The 16,302-nt window shown below is 33.9% G+C and overlaps 2 protein-coding genes across 2 annotated transcripts; both read left to right on the top strand.

Moving 5' to 3' along the window:
* Positions 1-3,117: 3,117 nt before the first annotated feature.
* LOC113343492 (equilibrative nucleotide transporter 8-like) lies at positions 3,118-4,453 on the top strand. Its single transcript, XM_026587654.1, has 2 exons — positions 3,118-3,634; positions 3,723-4,453. Exons 1-2 carry the CDS (start codon positions 3,118-3,120, stop codon positions 4,433-4,435), a joined length of 1,230 nt encoding a protein of 409 aa, XP_026443439.1. The 3' UTR covers positions 4,436-4,453.
* A 6,780-nt stretch (positions 4,454-11,233) lies between these two features.
* Positions 11,234-16,058, top strand: LOC113343446. The gene is made up of 2 exons (XM_026587622.1): positions 11,234-11,790; positions 15,739-16,058. The coding sequence occupies exons 1-2, from the start codon at positions 11,533-11,535 to the stop codon at positions 15,802-15,804; spliced, it is 324 nt and encodes a 107-aa protein (XP_026443407.1). The 5' UTR covers positions 11,234-11,532; the 3' UTR covers positions 15,805-16,058.
* The last annotated feature ends 244 nt before the right edge of the window (positions 16,059-16,302 follow it).

The raw sequence follows: 16,302 nt of genomic DNA, 5'->3' as shown, positions 1-16,302 counted from the left end.
AAAAGAAGAAGGGGTATAATTCGGTTGACTAGGATTTTTGAAATGGTTTTATGACAATTTTTTTTTTTTTTTTTTGAGCCGTAGATTATGATGACAATCTTTATTACTATTTTTTTTTCTTATTTCTTTTTTTTTGCATTCTCTGTCTTCTCTTTTGTTTATCCTTCTCTGTCAAATTTAGCTTACTAGCGAAATTGTTATAATTCGATACATTTTCTGATTGATATTTTCGTTGTTTTTGCTTTTAATGCAAGTTGGAGAGAACAGACTGTAAACAAGGTAAGGACATGTTTTCGCTTGGAATGGAATCTCTGCAAGAATTAAAATAGAAACACTAAAGATAGAATAATATCCAAATGCAAACGGATGGTTGCTATTTAAGGAAGTTAAACTAATAAAACAAATTAATAGACTGTACACTATCTTTTAGACAAGCTGTTTTAAAATTATACAGCTTAGAGTAACCAAAAAGCTAAGAGAAACCAAATAAATCCTTGCTACTATTTAGAACCCATTTTGGTATCCTGTAGGTTGAAGAACTCAATATATCATCATGTATACACTGTAAAGTTCGGTCTAGTCTAGAGATCAAGGGAAACGATAATTAATTCAAATTCCAAGCAAATGCATGCCAGTGAACAATCGATGACCTTAAGCATTAAAACAAATTTGGTATAGTACCCTAAGAAGATTCATAGAAACAATTTATCCATCCAAAGTGCGATAACAAACTTCCACATGTAAAGTTAAATTTTATTCTTCTACATTGTGAAGTTTCTCACAGAGTCTGGTCCAAGCTAAATCCTAGTAACATGGGCTTGGTCTTTTCCAAAATCTATAAGAAATTAGCTAACTGCTGGCTTCATAGTATGCTCCCTACCTCTTAGCAAGGTTGTTCGGCATCTCATTCCTGCTGCAGGCACTTGGGTACGCATAATGGAAGAACTTTGGTAAACAAGTTATTTGTTCAAGACTAATCTAAACTTAGGGTCTGGAAGCTAAATCACTCATCTTAACTTGGGTTGGTTCCGAGGATAATATTGTTGTTAGGATTTGGGATGCTTTTTCGGCTTAATTTTTTGTAACTGATCTGCTGACGCTAGATATTTGTATACTCTTTATACTCTTATATTCTAACATATCTTCTGTTCCTGTAAGATAGATAAATAACAACAAATTTCATTCAACATGTAATTTTGGTGAAACGTTATCATTTGAGATTTGTTTTGACCATGATTTTATACGTAGGAATACATTTACTCACGGGATTTTATTAGTTAAGAATTTTTATAACGACTCCACGTATTCATACTATTTCAGTTCAGCACACAATTTTAATGATAGTTATACTTAAATATAAAATTTATAATCCGAGTTATTTTACCACACTTTACACCTATGAATCTATTAGTTGCAGTAACTAAATTATGTAAAAGTTTGAATATTGATAAAATTAAGATGTCGGTGGAAACTGATCGAGCATTTTGATGTTGTATGACAGTGTCTCTGTCCGGTGGTTGGTGGATAAGTGAATACTTACTTTTCCCTTCGGCTTGGTTCTCATATCTAGTACTTTGCACTAGTCTCCGAAGTCTTATTAATATAGACTTTGTCTATTTTCTTGTATGTATTAATTGTTAACTCCAAGTGTATATTACTAAACCTGCCTTGATTAGGATATATATAATTAATTGGAGTATATCAAATGAGAAAAAATAAGGTCATTTTGAAGTAAACCACAAAGCCTCTTATCCACATATTTATAAAAATGACTAATCTATCTTTAATTAATTAATAATAATAAATGTGATTAAGATAATTAATTTAATTAGTTGATTAAAATTTTGAAATTAGGATTTATTTTAGATTGAAATCATGGATGTGGGTAGATTTTTGAGATTTTTTTTTTTAAGAATTCTACTTGTAACGGAAATGAAATCGTACTACCCAAACACTTATAAATATGGGATTGTAGAGCTGCTGGGTGATTTTATACTCAAATTTATGGAAGGAATCAACATTTTCAGTTCTGAAAATATGAAAAGTCGGCAAGGTCTACGGATGAAAAACATGCCGACTATATCTGGCCGGCAAGGTCTGCGGACGAAGAACATACCGACAACTTATGGCCGGCAAGGTCGATAAAAAAATACCCTGCCGACTATAGGATTTTTGACATACAGAGAAAGTGTTACAAATGAATGATTAGTCGGCAAGGTATTAATTTCATAACCTGCCGACTAAAATATAGTCGGAAAGGTATAGAGATCGATATCTTGCCGACCTTGTAACTGCTAATTTCAGAGATGAAAAGTCGGCATGGTATTCAACCTTATACCCTGCCGACTATATTTTAGTCGGCAAGGTCGACAAAATATACCTGCCGATTTTTGGTTCTTTTTGATTCTTCGTTTTTTTTTTTTTTTTTTTTTTTTTTTTTGATTTCACATGTATAGTTAGAGTGTAGAAGAAAGATTTTTTTAATATGTTTTGGTCGGCATGATTTTTTAGTATGGCAATTTGATCTTTTAACACCTTTTAGATACCATTTAATCCGGTTATACCCCAAACTCGCGAGGTTACTAAAGTTGTCTTTGTTATAAGTACTTTTAATAGATAGACTAGACTAACCATAAAAGGACATACTTTGCAATACAAATAAAAATGGAATCTAGGCAAGAATAATAATAGAACGTCTTAAAAGTAGAATAATATCCAAATGCAAACGGATGGTTGCTATAAAAGGAAGTGAAACTAATAAAAGAACTCAGTACATTGCACATTATCTTCATCTAAGGAAACTGCTGTAAAGTTATACAAATTCCGACAATTGAAGATATCAACGACGTCGACTTCGACATCTCAATCGATTAGGTAGAATAATTAAAGGCTAAGAGAGAAAGCAAATAAGTACTTGTTACCAATCAAAGCTAAAACCTAACCATTCATTCTTCCTGTCAATCATTTTATATGTCCCTACACGGCACATATGTCTTTCCTTATGTACAGGAGAGAAAGCCTAATCTTCAACACTCATCACTAATACATGACTTAAAACAATATGAATGAACTATAAATATGGAGAAATTTGTTAAGGAAAAAACTAAGGATTAAGCTATGGAAGAAGGAGGAAGAAGTAAGAATTTTGCTGAAGATTATCGTCATGAGATTCAGCCAAAAGACAGATGTAATATAGCTTACACTGTTCATTTTATTCTTGGTTTAGGAAATTTACTACCATGGAATGCCTTGATCACTGCAATTGATTACTTCGGTTATCTTTATCCGACTAAACATATCGATAAAGTATTTTCTATTGCTTATATGGGTTCTTCACTTCCTGTTCTTTTACTTTTGATAGGTTGCCGGAGTAATTGGTTTAGTCATAAAGAGAGACGCCTTAGTTTTAGATTTAGAATGAATACAGGTCTTTTTATGTTTCTTTTAACTTTGATGACTCCACCTATTATCGATTGGTGTGGAGTGTCAACATCGTCATCTTATTATGTTATAGTTGGTGCTGTTGCTGTTTGCGGTTTGGCCGATGGGTTAATAGGTGGAAGTTTGATTGGTTTTGCTGGAGAACTTCCTGAACGATATATGCAAGCCGTTTTCGCAGGAACTGCTTCTTCAGGTATGTTGTTATCTCTTTTTACCTTCTGAATATGCGTATTCTCTTGTATAGCTAAATTTGTTTGTTAAATGAATTTCTTTGGATGCAGGTGTTCTTGTTTCAGTCTTGAGAATCATAACAAAAGCATCTCTACCACAGAACCCAAAAGGTCTCCAAACAAGTTCCTATCTCTATTTTTTAGTCAGTAATTTGCTCATGTTAGGTTGCATTATCTGTTGCAACCTTCTAAACAAGTTACCAGTCATCCAATATCACATAGCACACAAAAAAGAAATCTCAGCATCATTATCACCCTCTACAGGGCCAATTAAATTTTGGGTGGTAGCCAAAAAACTCAAGTTCTCAGCACTTGGTGTCCTTTTCATATATACAGTAACTCTATCTATTTTTCCAGGATTCATAACAGAGAATTTTCAATCTAAAAGTCTTAAAGATTGGTACCCAGTTGTGCTGATTACAGTATATAATGTTTCGGATTTATTTGGTAAATCATTGCCTTCGATATTTATTCCGAAAAGTATCGGAAAAGTTTCATGGGCTTGTCTTTTTGGCAGAGTTGTATTTTATCCTTCGTTTACAGCTTGTCTCCATGGACCAAGATGGTTAAGAAGTGAAGTTCCTGTAATGATTCTGATAAGCTTATTTGGGTTAAGCAATGGGTATTTAACTAGTGTACTTATGATATTAGCTCCTAAATCAGTATCAGTTTTTGAAGCAGAGATGGCAGGAATAGTTATGGCTTTGTTTCTAGGGTTTGGTTTAGTTTTAGGGTCTGTTGTTGGATGGATTTGGGTCATTTGAAAATTTTAATGTAATTAAGTGTCCATAATCATATGAACAAGTAAAATAAATGGTCTTCATTTTTTACCAAAATTTGGAGTCCAACTTTGTGCACCCGCGGGTGCACATTCCATATCCTTCTATTCGCTGGGATTAAACGGACGTTTCCTTAATTATCAGGAAGATTTTTTATTCTTAAAAACATTTACTTAAATATATCAACAATATTTTAGGTTCTCTCTTTCCTAATTAAGTTTCTCTCTCATCTTAACATCCCGGAATCTTGCTTAACTGAAATTCTTCAATCCATCATCAAATGGAAGAAATTCTTATTCCATCATCAAATGGAAGATTCAGTAGAACCAAAAAAAATTAAAACTCTATCACTTCTTAAAACTGCTCATAACTTTTGATGACTATCTGATTAGGACGTATCTCACTAAATTTTGGTTATGTAAACCCATTAGCATACTGATTTCAGAAGAACAGTACCTTTTTCTTTTCTTTTCTTTTCTGTTTTTTTTTTTTTTTCTTTTTGAAGCATAGGAAGAACAATACTTAAAAGTACTTGGGATTTTCGTTTTGCTTTTCTGGGTGTTAGAAAAAATCGGTCATGAAAAGACAAGGTTCTGTGTTGATCTTTGTTCAGTTGTTCTTCCATGGGTAACTGTGTTTCAACTTTCACCATAACTTAGACATCTTACTAACAGGGTCTTATGGAAACCCCTAATTCCCTTAAAAATTCTTTTAAACCCATATAGAAACAAAATATTCATCATCATCCAAAACCATGAAAGGGAAAATCTAGATTCAGTAGATGTACCTGTACTAGTGTTGCTAGATTCTTACTAATATTGTTCATAGACACTTGCTTAATAAAGATCAAACCACCTTATAAAAATTAAAATCTAGATTCACTGATAATCAAACCCAATGAGTAAAAAAGATCTAGAATCCAGATGCAGATAGACGGTGGTGAGCGTGGAGGAGAGAGATTTTCTGTTGTTGAGATCGAGCACAAAAATTAAATATCGTTCTCCCTTAAATTTGTTAGATAAGTAATTTTTTTTTTTTTGTTGACAAAGAAAAGGGCAAATTATATTAAAGAGTAAAAATCACGGAAGTGACAGACACAAAGCAAAAACAAGGAGAGCTAGTAATTAACAATCACCGATTACTGCCTCCCAATGACAAATAAGAGTGCTTAAAAAGTAACCATCAAACAATTTAGTAAATTTAAAAGGGTAAACTTTATAGCAATAATAAGAAAAGAAAACCGTTAAAACTTTAGGCGTATTAAAAGGGGAGGAACGTGTCGCACTCTAAAATTTGGTTGGGACATGCAAGTTAAATATATTTATCCTTGTATCTAATACATAAAATTGGTTAAAAAGACCAACATCAACAATTTTTGGGTGGAATGACATTTAGATTTTGATACTGTTTAAATGGACAAAAATATAAAAATAACTAGGATGCAAACAGTTTCATCATGCCTATTTTCAAATACTTTTTCTTATTTTAAATTTACACATGATGCATCTGGTTTTATCCTTGCTATTTTTTAAGTTTAAGTCGGGATGAATCCAATTCCATTCTTACTATTGTTTTTGTCCATTTCACCCATTCTAATTTTTACTCGTCCATTTAAACCATGTTTTAAAACTATTTGGACAAATGACCCATTTTCCGTATTTGATATTGAGCATACTAGCTAGTCTCTGGATTCTTAGCACAGTGGCTCGTATGTAGAGGTCATTCGGAATCTAAAGCTGATGGACCAAAACAGAGGAGGTCACTAACTATAGTAGGTGAACTTTTTGGAGTATCGTATTGTGCACGCTTTCTAAAGGGTGTTCAGAAAAGTCATGATCTTATCTTTTAATTTGATTTCAATAGTAAAAAAAACGAGAGATGAAATTTTTAACTAGACTAGTAATTAACGCTCTTTTGATGCAGTGGGTTAACTGGCAAAATGCCTCAAAATCGATTCCAAGGTTGTAAAAATGCACCGGACGTTAGGGGAAAATTAAAATTCCCCAAAATCTTATCAAAATATCGCATTCTGTTACTTTTACCTATAATAGTTAAAATGGGACATTTTGACAGATTTTGACTGTTTAACTGTGTAATGAATGGTCTCTTTTGCCCTTCGGCAGAATCTATGGTTTCAGGATTTAGGCTTCATGGCTTAGGGTTCAGGGTTTGGATTCAGAATTTAGGGTTCAGGTGGTGGCAGCGGTGGTGGCGGCGGCGGTGTTGGTGGCGGTGGTGGTGTGTGGAGGAGGCGTTAGCGGTGGAGGTGGTGTTGGTAGTAGTTGTTCTAGTGGTAATGGTGGTGGTGGTAGTGGTGGCAGTGGTGGTGGTGGCAGCGGTGGTGGTTGGTGGTTGTTCGTTTGGTAGTGGCGACTGTCCAAAACAGTCCCCCTTATATCAGCTTATTTGTCATAAGGGTATAAATGTTATCTTTTCACACGTGCGGGACCACATGCGTGCTAATTTGATCACTTAGCCATTTCTAACGGCAAAAGTAACGGTTGAGTCATTTTGATAAGATTTTGGGACATTTTAATCTATTCTCTAACGTCCGGGACATTTTCACAACCATGTGATCGATTTTGGGGCATTTTTCTACTTAACCCATGCACAAAATTAGACCCAATTACTATTCGATACCTATTAAGATGAGCCAACTAACATACTTTTATATAACCAATTCACTAAGGAAAGGAAAAATGGTAAAATGTGGAGTACAATTACTGCAAAGATTATCTTGAGTTTTTTATGGACTTCGAACCGGGCGGAGTAAAAACATTTGCATTTATGATAGAAAAAACTCTGTTACAAAAATAGATTTAAAATTTAATGATGTATTAAATTTAAATTATATCTAAACACTCTGGTATATGTTGAACTATTTAGCATAGACATCAGTATTGATCACAACATCATAACCAGTTGGAGAAAGCCAAGTACATAAAACTGGTTGTTTTAAAATGAAGTAACAGAATCGGCATCCTTCAATTGATGAGCACTCAACTTCAGCCAAACCAGTTCTCAAACCATAGAATAATGTTAGGAAGGCCATTTTTAACCTAGGTACAAAGTATTAGAATAATGTTAGGTGGTGCCAATTATTATGTTATATCTGCGACAATAGACGGAAAGCTGATAAGAAAGCTATTGTGTACTACAACATACTGCATAAGTTTCAAATAATGAACTTTAAACCTTGCCGCCAAGCCCCAGGCGTACCTCTTTGGTGCATTTTTCCATGACAGGCTTCTATGTACCGATAAGGTGATAGACACGTCACATAGACCTGGCACATGCATAGATGAGTGGTCATACGATTTCATCCAACAACACATGATATGAATGAGAAAGTATCATTTGAAAAATCGGTTTCTGCTATGTACATCCTTTTATATATGATGGGCAAATTAACAAACTAACCAACTTCCGCCCATATAATTAATAAACCGGCCAAAAAATTTAATCTTTTATAAAGTGGCATTTCCGTTAAATTTGACACTTGGACCCACCAAATTGGTCTACTCAATTAACTAAGTCAATTATTCATGGTATAAAGACCATTTTATCCTTACAAGTGCATACATTAAAGAAAACAGTACTACCTCTTCTTCATTTAGGTATGTTGTTATTGCTATTGCCATCAAAACCAAAACAGGTAAATCTGCCCAAAAACCCATTATCTAAATCTTGTTCTTCATCAACAGCAATATGGTCTTCTCATTTACATCATCAGCAACTTCTTCTTCGTAGTCAATTAGCTCAACCCATTCATACAAAACCTTTGATGCATCATCAATTGTTTAGTTCATCCAATTTAATTCAAGCAACACCTGCTACATCAGATCTTCAACCAACCCTGTGAATCTCAATCGACGGCACAAACTCCTAATTACAGATTTTGTTGTTCGACTACGGTTATAAAAGTTGAAATTAAAAGATGACGAAGAAGGGAAATTGTAAATTGAAGCAATATGGGTATTTGATTTGAGTATGTACATCAAACCCAGTGTTTATTTATCTTCGTATTATTCATATTAGATGGTTAATTGTATTAATGTTTACATGGAGTAAAAATCGAATTTTAGGGTTCTTCAAAATTGGGGGTTTATTGATTTATGACTATTTGGTGTTGTTGGATCTGATCTTGGTTTGTAATGATCATTTGATGGTATCTTGATAAAGTAAGGTCGTGATTTGTAGCTTGGTGGTTTCGCTTTGTTGCTATGGGTGGTACTGGATAAGCATCGAATCATGGTGATGAAAAGTACTGCTTTGTTTTTGTTTTTGGTGATGGGGTAGTGATGAAATTGATTATATGATCTTTTATTCATACCATACAAATCAATCAAGTTGTTTTGCTACTGCGTGAATTGGATGGTTGTAATTTTATGTGGATATAAATTTTCATTTTCAGTTGAATGAATTTGATATTCTGGATACTTTTAATTAGAATTGGTTTTGTAGAGATGTATCGTTTGAATTTTGAGATGAATAGAAGGAATTGAAGGTCGGGGAAGAAGAAACAGGAGACGAATTTAGGTTAGTCAAAATTTTAGGGGCTTTTAAGTATTCTACAACTGGTGCGTTTGAGATAACCGGTGTCATCCGTTTTTTCAAAAAAACGGGATGGAAAATGTCAAACTCGGCCAGTTTATAAAACAATTTCAAAAAACGGTCAGTTTGTTAAATATTGTACAAAAACTTGGTCACTTCATAAAAAAGCCCATATATAATCTATTACATGCAGAAACAAGCATCAGCAGTTGAGTAGTGGTCAAACTAAGATGTTGGTGGAAACCGAGTAACATCTTATCAGATATGCTGCTTATATGCAATGTAATTAAAATGTAATCCAAAGCGAAAAATGGATGAAACTTATATATAAAGTTCTGATATCGGTACCTTCAACATGCTTAATAACTCCCTTAAAGTTCAAAGATTAAGCACTAAAATCTGCCAATCAGACTAATGTAATTAAATGGAACTTTAGCGGGCTGACACCAAGTTGTATACATGTTGATACTGTTTTCTCTGGCTAAATTTACTTAGCGGAAAAGTCGCACTAAAAACTTTTGTTGTAACGGCATAACGGGACTTAAAAAGGGTGAAGTTCAGACTCCTAGGTAATTACGGAACACTTCGGCGAAGCAGGAGAGAGTGACGCTCTCAAACAGTAACTTTCAAAATTTTAAAAAACTTTGAAACTTCAAATGGAAGAAAGATTCAATAGTATGGAGTAACATTTTCGCTTGGATCCCCAACATTAAAACAGCATCATCCATGGCAGTCACCAAGAAAGAGTAATACTTAGAGCTGATTCCTTCCGAGTAGAAAATGGGTTCTTTCGATTGAGATTAACATAGTAAGAGGTCTAGAATAGGTTTGATTCCATTAGAATAGATTTACAGGATAGAGAGGAAACTAGGAAAAGTAATAAGTTCATAATTCATTGCATCTAAGTATCTTTTTCGTATGAGCATGGACCTAACCGTTTATGCAGTTGGTTAAGTTTAGCTTGATGTCTGGTAGACAGCTGTAATGAAAATATCTAAAATCTATTCTCTTGGTTTTAAAAGCTAGCCACAAGTTTACTGAAATTTTAGTTTTGTGTGCCATTAGGTATCTAGGTGTTTAGTGGATACAAATGACTGAGGAAGTATCAGTCCTAAACCCATTGGATAAACAGAATGAAAGAAGATACTACATATAGATAAAGACTGCATTCCCTTTATTCTCATTCCTCTTTTGCTGTTGAGTGGTTGTTATCAAAACTAAAAAGAGAGTTGTCTGTTTCTGTGTGACAGTATTCAATCTGTTTATACACAGTTTTTTCCTCCTTTTGTTTGTCTATTTAGAATCATGCGTTATTCATACAGAGGTGCAAATGCAAGATTGAGAAACAATGCAACTCCAATCATTAGCAGGGCATCAACTAGGGAATTTACTTCTGCACCTTTGGTGCCTTTTGTCATAAGCACTTTTCATGGGAAACATGATATTACCCTAGTAGGAAGAATTTTCTCGACAGAGATTTTCAATGACACAAATATTTACAAAGCTTTAAAGTTCTTTTGGGGAAAAAAGGTTCTTTCAAAGTAAAAAACATAGCTGAAAATATTTTCCAACTTACCTTTACTGATCATGAGATAATGACTGATCTTCTGATTTTGGATCCACGGCATATTTTCGGAATGCCTTTCCTTTAGCTGAATGTTATCCAGGCATGAAAATAGAAAGAGACGCTTTAAAATACATAAAGGTCTGGGTATAGTTTTTAAACCTTCAAAACTTTCATCTCAATGAAGCTGTCATGGGTCAAATAGCATATCATCTAGGAATGGTCTTAGCACTAAGGCCTAATAATGCAAATCCTGTGGGGGAAGAGCAGATGTTGGCTGAAATTCATTTAAACATTGAGAGACCTCTAAAATTTGCATTAACTGTCAAAGTGGGTTCAAATCCTGAATCCATGATTTACTTGTACTATCTCAACATTCCATATAAAGTTTGCAATAACTTCTTTAGGTTAGGCCATCTGGTTGAATCTTGTGCATTATTGAATAATAGAGAGCTAGAAGGTATTTATGATGTTAATGAAGTTACTGAGCCAGATGTGACTGAGTCTCAAAGCTGGGAACCTGAGTTTAAAGTTCTTTTTGGGGACCAAATTGATAACCAGATGGTTTCTGATGCTAGAATGTCATCACCTGTAAATATCTCGCCTATTTCTGTCCTAAATAGGGAGGATATTTCAGTCGATGATATTTCATCAGGTAACACGAGAACTGTTGGCTTAGAAGGAGATGGTGGTGAGGAAATAGTGCTACTCAGATGAAAACATATAAAATAGGAAGAGGTTGTTCTCTGAGATTTCACCGAATCTTAATGATTTTCCACCAGAATCGGGTCTCCTGCAAGTTGTGGTAACTCAGCGGTTATCTTCATATGAACCAAGGCCGGATTTCAACTTTGAAACTGCTGATGCTCACTATTCATTCTCAAAGGATCTGTCTGAGGAAGAGGATGAATATTTCACTCCGTATAGAGAATTGGAAGTTGATAGTAGTCAAGCTGCTTTTAGAATGTCACTAAACTCTCCAGATCCAATAGAATTGAATAGCTCTCTAGACTCAAATTCAGTAGATGTAACCGATGAAGTTCAATCTAAGATTTCTTTAGATCAGTTTGGGTCTTTCCTGGGATCTGATTTTTTGGAAAATTTGGAATCAAACTTGAACCATAAGGAAATTGAAGAATTAGGGAATGGAAGAAATCAGACCAATAAGTTAGGGACTGCTGATAAAGATGGAGATGATGGGAAAAAATTGAAAGGGATCCAGGTACTTTTTTATATAATAATCTTAGAATTCTTATTTCAATTTTGCTTATAATAAGTGATTAAATCTTTATCTTTAGATCATAAGTTCATCAAATGCTATTTCAATTAAATAGCTTCAAGGTGTTTGTTTAGATTGGTCAGGAATTTCACTTTGCAAGGAATTACTTTAGAATACTTAAAGGTGTTTGTTTAGATTGGTTCTAAGTTGCCTTCTGACAAAATATGAAAATCCTAGCTTGGAATGCCCAAGGCTGTGAATCAAAAAAAACAAAACAACATTTCAACTTTTTGATAAACTCTGAGAGACCTGATGTAGTCTTTATTTCTGAAACTAAAAGGAAAAGATCATTGGTTAGGAATGTTTTGTCTGAGTTCCCAAATGTCTTCATAGTAGACCCAGTGGGCATAGCAGGAGGACTTGTTATGGCATGGGTGGATGGATTTAATTTTGAAATTGTTCATTTAATATTAAATATGATCAATGTTCTAGTTAAAACCAACTTCCCTGACAAGGAATGGTTGTTAACAAGATTTTATGGATCACCTTACAAACCATCTAAGCTAGATTCATGGAAAATTTTTGGAAGAAATTGCAGTTAAAGTCGATTATAAAAAGATGGCTTGGATGGTTTTAGGGGACTGGAACCAAATCTTGTTCAAAGAAGATAAACAAGGAGGAGCACCCTTTGTTGAAAGTGAAGTGGAACCTTTCAAAAGACTCCTTGTTAGATCAGCTTTGGAAGATTTTGGTTACCAGGGACCTAAGTTTACATGGAATAACCATAGAGAAGGTAAAGAAAATATCCAGGAAAGATTAGATAAAGCCTTTGTTAATGTTGAATGGCAAAACCAATTCAGAGACTCTTCTCTTAAGGTTTTAATATCAGTTGGCTCTGATCATTGTCCACTTTTGGCTAATATGAATGGAAATGAAAAGAACAACTCTGTTTTTTCTTTTAAATGTTTTGATACATGGTTAAAAGATCAATCTTGCTTAGATTTGATAAATGAGTGTTGGATTAAGGAAACTTCCAATCCAACGGACTTAATGATTTACAACCTTCAAAATTTGGGCAATTAGCTGACTTTTTGGAGGAAAAATGTGTTTGGATTACCCACTAAGAAGATTAGGAAACTTTTAACTGAAATAGAAAACTTGAACAAGCTAAATTTTTCTGCTAGTTCTCAAAATTTGATTAGCTCTAAAATGCTGAGTCTAGAGAAACTCTATGACACAAAAAAAGAAATAGCGAAACAACTTTCTAGAGATAACATCATAAATCTAGGAGAAAGAAACACTAGATATTTCCATCTCAAAACAATGAAAAGAAGGATGAGAAACAAAATAGACTATCTATTGAATGCTTATTCTTTAGAATTAAAAGATAAGAAGGAAATAGCGCAAGAACTGAAAAACTACTTTGAAAATCTCTTCAAGGCAATGCCAACCCTGGAAAATGATAATATCTTCTCTTATCTCTCTGAAGGAGTGACTAAGGAAGATAACAAGAACTTGATAACTTTACCTACTCATGAAGTAATTTGGGAAGTAGTGAGAAACATGAAACCCAACAAATTGCCGGGACCTGATGGCTTCTCGGTGTCGTTTTTCAAACATAACTGGTCATTAGTGGGTGATCAGTTAGTAGGATTAGTTAAAGATTTTTGGATTTCAAAAAAAATGAACCCTGAACTAAACAAAACTTTTCTCTTCTTAGTTCCCAAATGCAAAGAACCAAAAAAACCTTCTGATTTTATACCAATTGGTCTATGTAATGTTCCTTATAAAGTGATTTTTAAACTATTAGCAAATAGGATGAAATGCTTACTTGATAAGCTAATTTCACCTTTCCAATCAGCTTTCTTGTCAAACAGACAAGTTACTGATAGCATTATAGTAGAACATGAGTTAATTTATGCCATGAATCATAGGTAAACTAAAGAAAAAGGTCTAGGAGTCAAAATAGACATGTTGAAAGCTTTCGACAGAGTTAGTTGGGATTTTTTAACAACATCCATGGAGAAACTGGGTTTCTGTAAAGATTGGTGTACTTTAATTACTCAATGTATTTCAACGACATATATTGTTGTTCTTTTAAATGGGATTGCTGGTGATTTTTTTAAACCATCAAGAGGTTCAAGACAGGGGGATCCATTACCCCCTACTTATTCCTCATATGCATGGAGGTATTCTCAAGATTCCTGATTTCCAAAGAAATCTCTAAGGAAATTTAAGGTTTAAGGATAAGCATGAAGAATACTCCAATTTCCCATCTTTTTTTTGCGGACGATTGCATAATCTTCACAAAGGCAAATCTACAAAGCTGTAAAAATTTATTAAATGCATTTCATAAGTTTAGTATGGTTTCAGGTCAAATGGTTAATTTTGAAAAGTCAGGCATTTTCTTTAGTAGGAAAATACATCATAAGCTCATAAAAATAATGTCCAAGATGCTAAAAATTAAGAAAATAGATATAAAAGATTCTTAATTAGGAGTTCCTTTGTTTATTGACAAATCAAAACTAAAAACTTTTGACTTCATAGTTAGTAGAATGGAAGAAAGAATCAAAGGTTGGAAAAGTAAGATCCTTAGCCAACCAGGTAAACTGATTCTTAACAAATCAGTTCTTTCTTGTATGCCAATCTATCAAATGGGATGTTTTAAACTCCCTAAAAAGATCACGGCTATAATAAACTCTATCCAAACGTCTTTCTAGTGGGGAAAAGATGCTAATGCTAAAGGGCATTACATAAAATCTTGGAAATTCTTGTATAGACCAATCTCAATGGGTGGTTTGGGTTTCAAAGATGCTGAAAAAATGAATAGAGCGATGATAGCCAAGATTGATTGGAGAATCATCTCTGAACCCAACTCTTGGTAGGATAAAATGTTCAAAAAAAAGTATTTCATAAATAAAAGCTTTTTAGCTTTAAAAAAAGTAGCGAAATCATCTTGGATGTGGAACTGTATAGTGCAAGGGGTAAACTTAATTCATAAATATACCTGCTGGGAGGTTGGAGATGGTCAGTCAATTAATATTTGGGCTGACCGATGGATACCGGATCTAGAAATCACTCTGGATCAAATCTGTTTCGAAAGAAACGCACAGTTAACACTTTTATCGGATCTGATTAATCCAGATACTAATAAGTGGAACCATGAAGTCATTATTGATTCATTTCCTCATGTTATTGCTCAAACCATATTGAATATTAAACTGTTTGTGAATGCACATAATACCTTAGACCAGGATAAACCTAGGTGGAAGCTAACCAGAAATGGCATATTCACAGTTAAGTCACTATATGATAGGTTATATAGAAAGCATGAAGAAAATAGGATTACTGAGTTGTTCTGGAAGAAAAATTCTGGAAAATTCAATTTCCACACAGAATTAAACTATTCTTATGGAAATGTTTGAATGACGCTATGCCTGTGACACAAATTCTTAGTAGACATATGCAAGATGTAGACAATAAATGTATTTTCTGCAAAGACAAAACAGAATATATAGTTCATCTTTTGTTTGAATGTTGGTATGCTAAATCAGTATGGATGCAACCACCCTTTGCTGATGTAAACCAATCTAATTCTGTTAAAGTTTCCTTTAGTGATTATTTCAATTGGTGGCGATCACAAGGAGATAAGGTAATAGAAATAAATGCTACAAAATGCTAGTTTATATGGAAAGAAAGGTGCAACAGGATTTTTGAAAAAAAAAAATGCTACTTCTTTACAAACATCTATTATAATTCAAAAGCATTTAAATTACTGGAGCTGTAATGAAAAAAATCTGACAAACCCAAGGACTTCTTCTACCTTAAAACAATCTCATAGTGTTCCTTGGAAATGTCCTTCTAATAACTGCTTTAAATTGAATTATGATGCCTCTTGGATTTCTGAGACAGCCTTTGCTGGTTTTGGTTTAATTTTGAGAGGTGATGCAGGTAATGGAAGAGCAGCTAAGTCTGGAGTATTCCTTGCTTCAAGTGAAGAAAAAGCGAAAGTTGTAGCTCTCCTGCAGGGAGCTAAGTGGGCCAAAGATGCTGATTTGGAACACTTTTGGATGGAAGGTGACTGTGAATGTGGAGTTTATCAAAGGCAAGACAACAATGATGGATTGGAGGAACCAAGTATAGTTAAGGAAGCAAAGTTTTAGTTGAATGCAACAACTTTTTGGGATTCAAGTTTGTTCATAGGTCTGGCAACTCTGTGGCAGACAAGCTGACCGCGGAGGCGAGAAAATCTTCAATTTTCAATAGTTGGACAGAAGATTTACCAGCCTTTCTAAATAGGTTTATCAATGTAGATAAAATAAGTAATCAAGTTTCTAGTTCTACTATTAGAGTGTTGTCTCAATCTCAAAACAGGAAATGTCCTGTTCTGATAACTTGACAACACTCTTTCTTCTGTTTGTTTTCTGGTGTTTTCTCTTTAATGCAATCCTTTATTCTCAAAAAAAAATAAAAGGTAATTACGAAACAGCAACATGCTGCCAAAAGGGAAACATG

Source organism: Papaver somniferum, unplaced genomic scaffold, assembly GCF_003573695.1.
Source record: "Papaver somniferum cultivar HN1 unplaced genomic scaffold, ASM357369v1 unplaced-scaffold_6, whole genome shotgun sequence".
In the NCBI taxonomy this organism is placed as follows: domain Eukaryota; kingdom Viridiplantae; phylum Streptophyta; class Magnoliopsida; order Ranunculales; family Papaveraceae; genus Papaver; species Papaver somniferum.
This window is presented reverse-complemented; position numbering and strand designations above follow the sequence as displayed.

What these genes read in the sequence shown, in the direction of transcription:
- LOC113343492 (XM_026587654.1), top strand. Translation starts at nt 3,118, where the DNA reads ATGGAAGAAGGAGGAAGAAGTAAGAATTTTGCTGAAGATTATCGTCAT. An exon ending in CGCAGGAACTGCTTCTTCAG is followed by an intron (nt 3,635 to 3,722) that starts GTATGTTGTTAT and finishes CTTTGGATGCAG; the next exon opens with GTGTTCTTGTTTCAGTCTTG.
- LOC113343446 (XM_026587622.1), top strand. Translation starts at nt 11,533, where the DNA reads ATGTCACTAAACTCTCCAGATCCAATAGAATTGAATAGCTCTCTAGAC. An exon ending in AAAAATTGAAAGGGATCCAG is followed by an intron (nt 11,791 to 15,738) that starts GTACTTTTTTAT and finishes GAGGTGATGCAG; the next exon opens with GTAATGGAAGAGCAGCTAAG.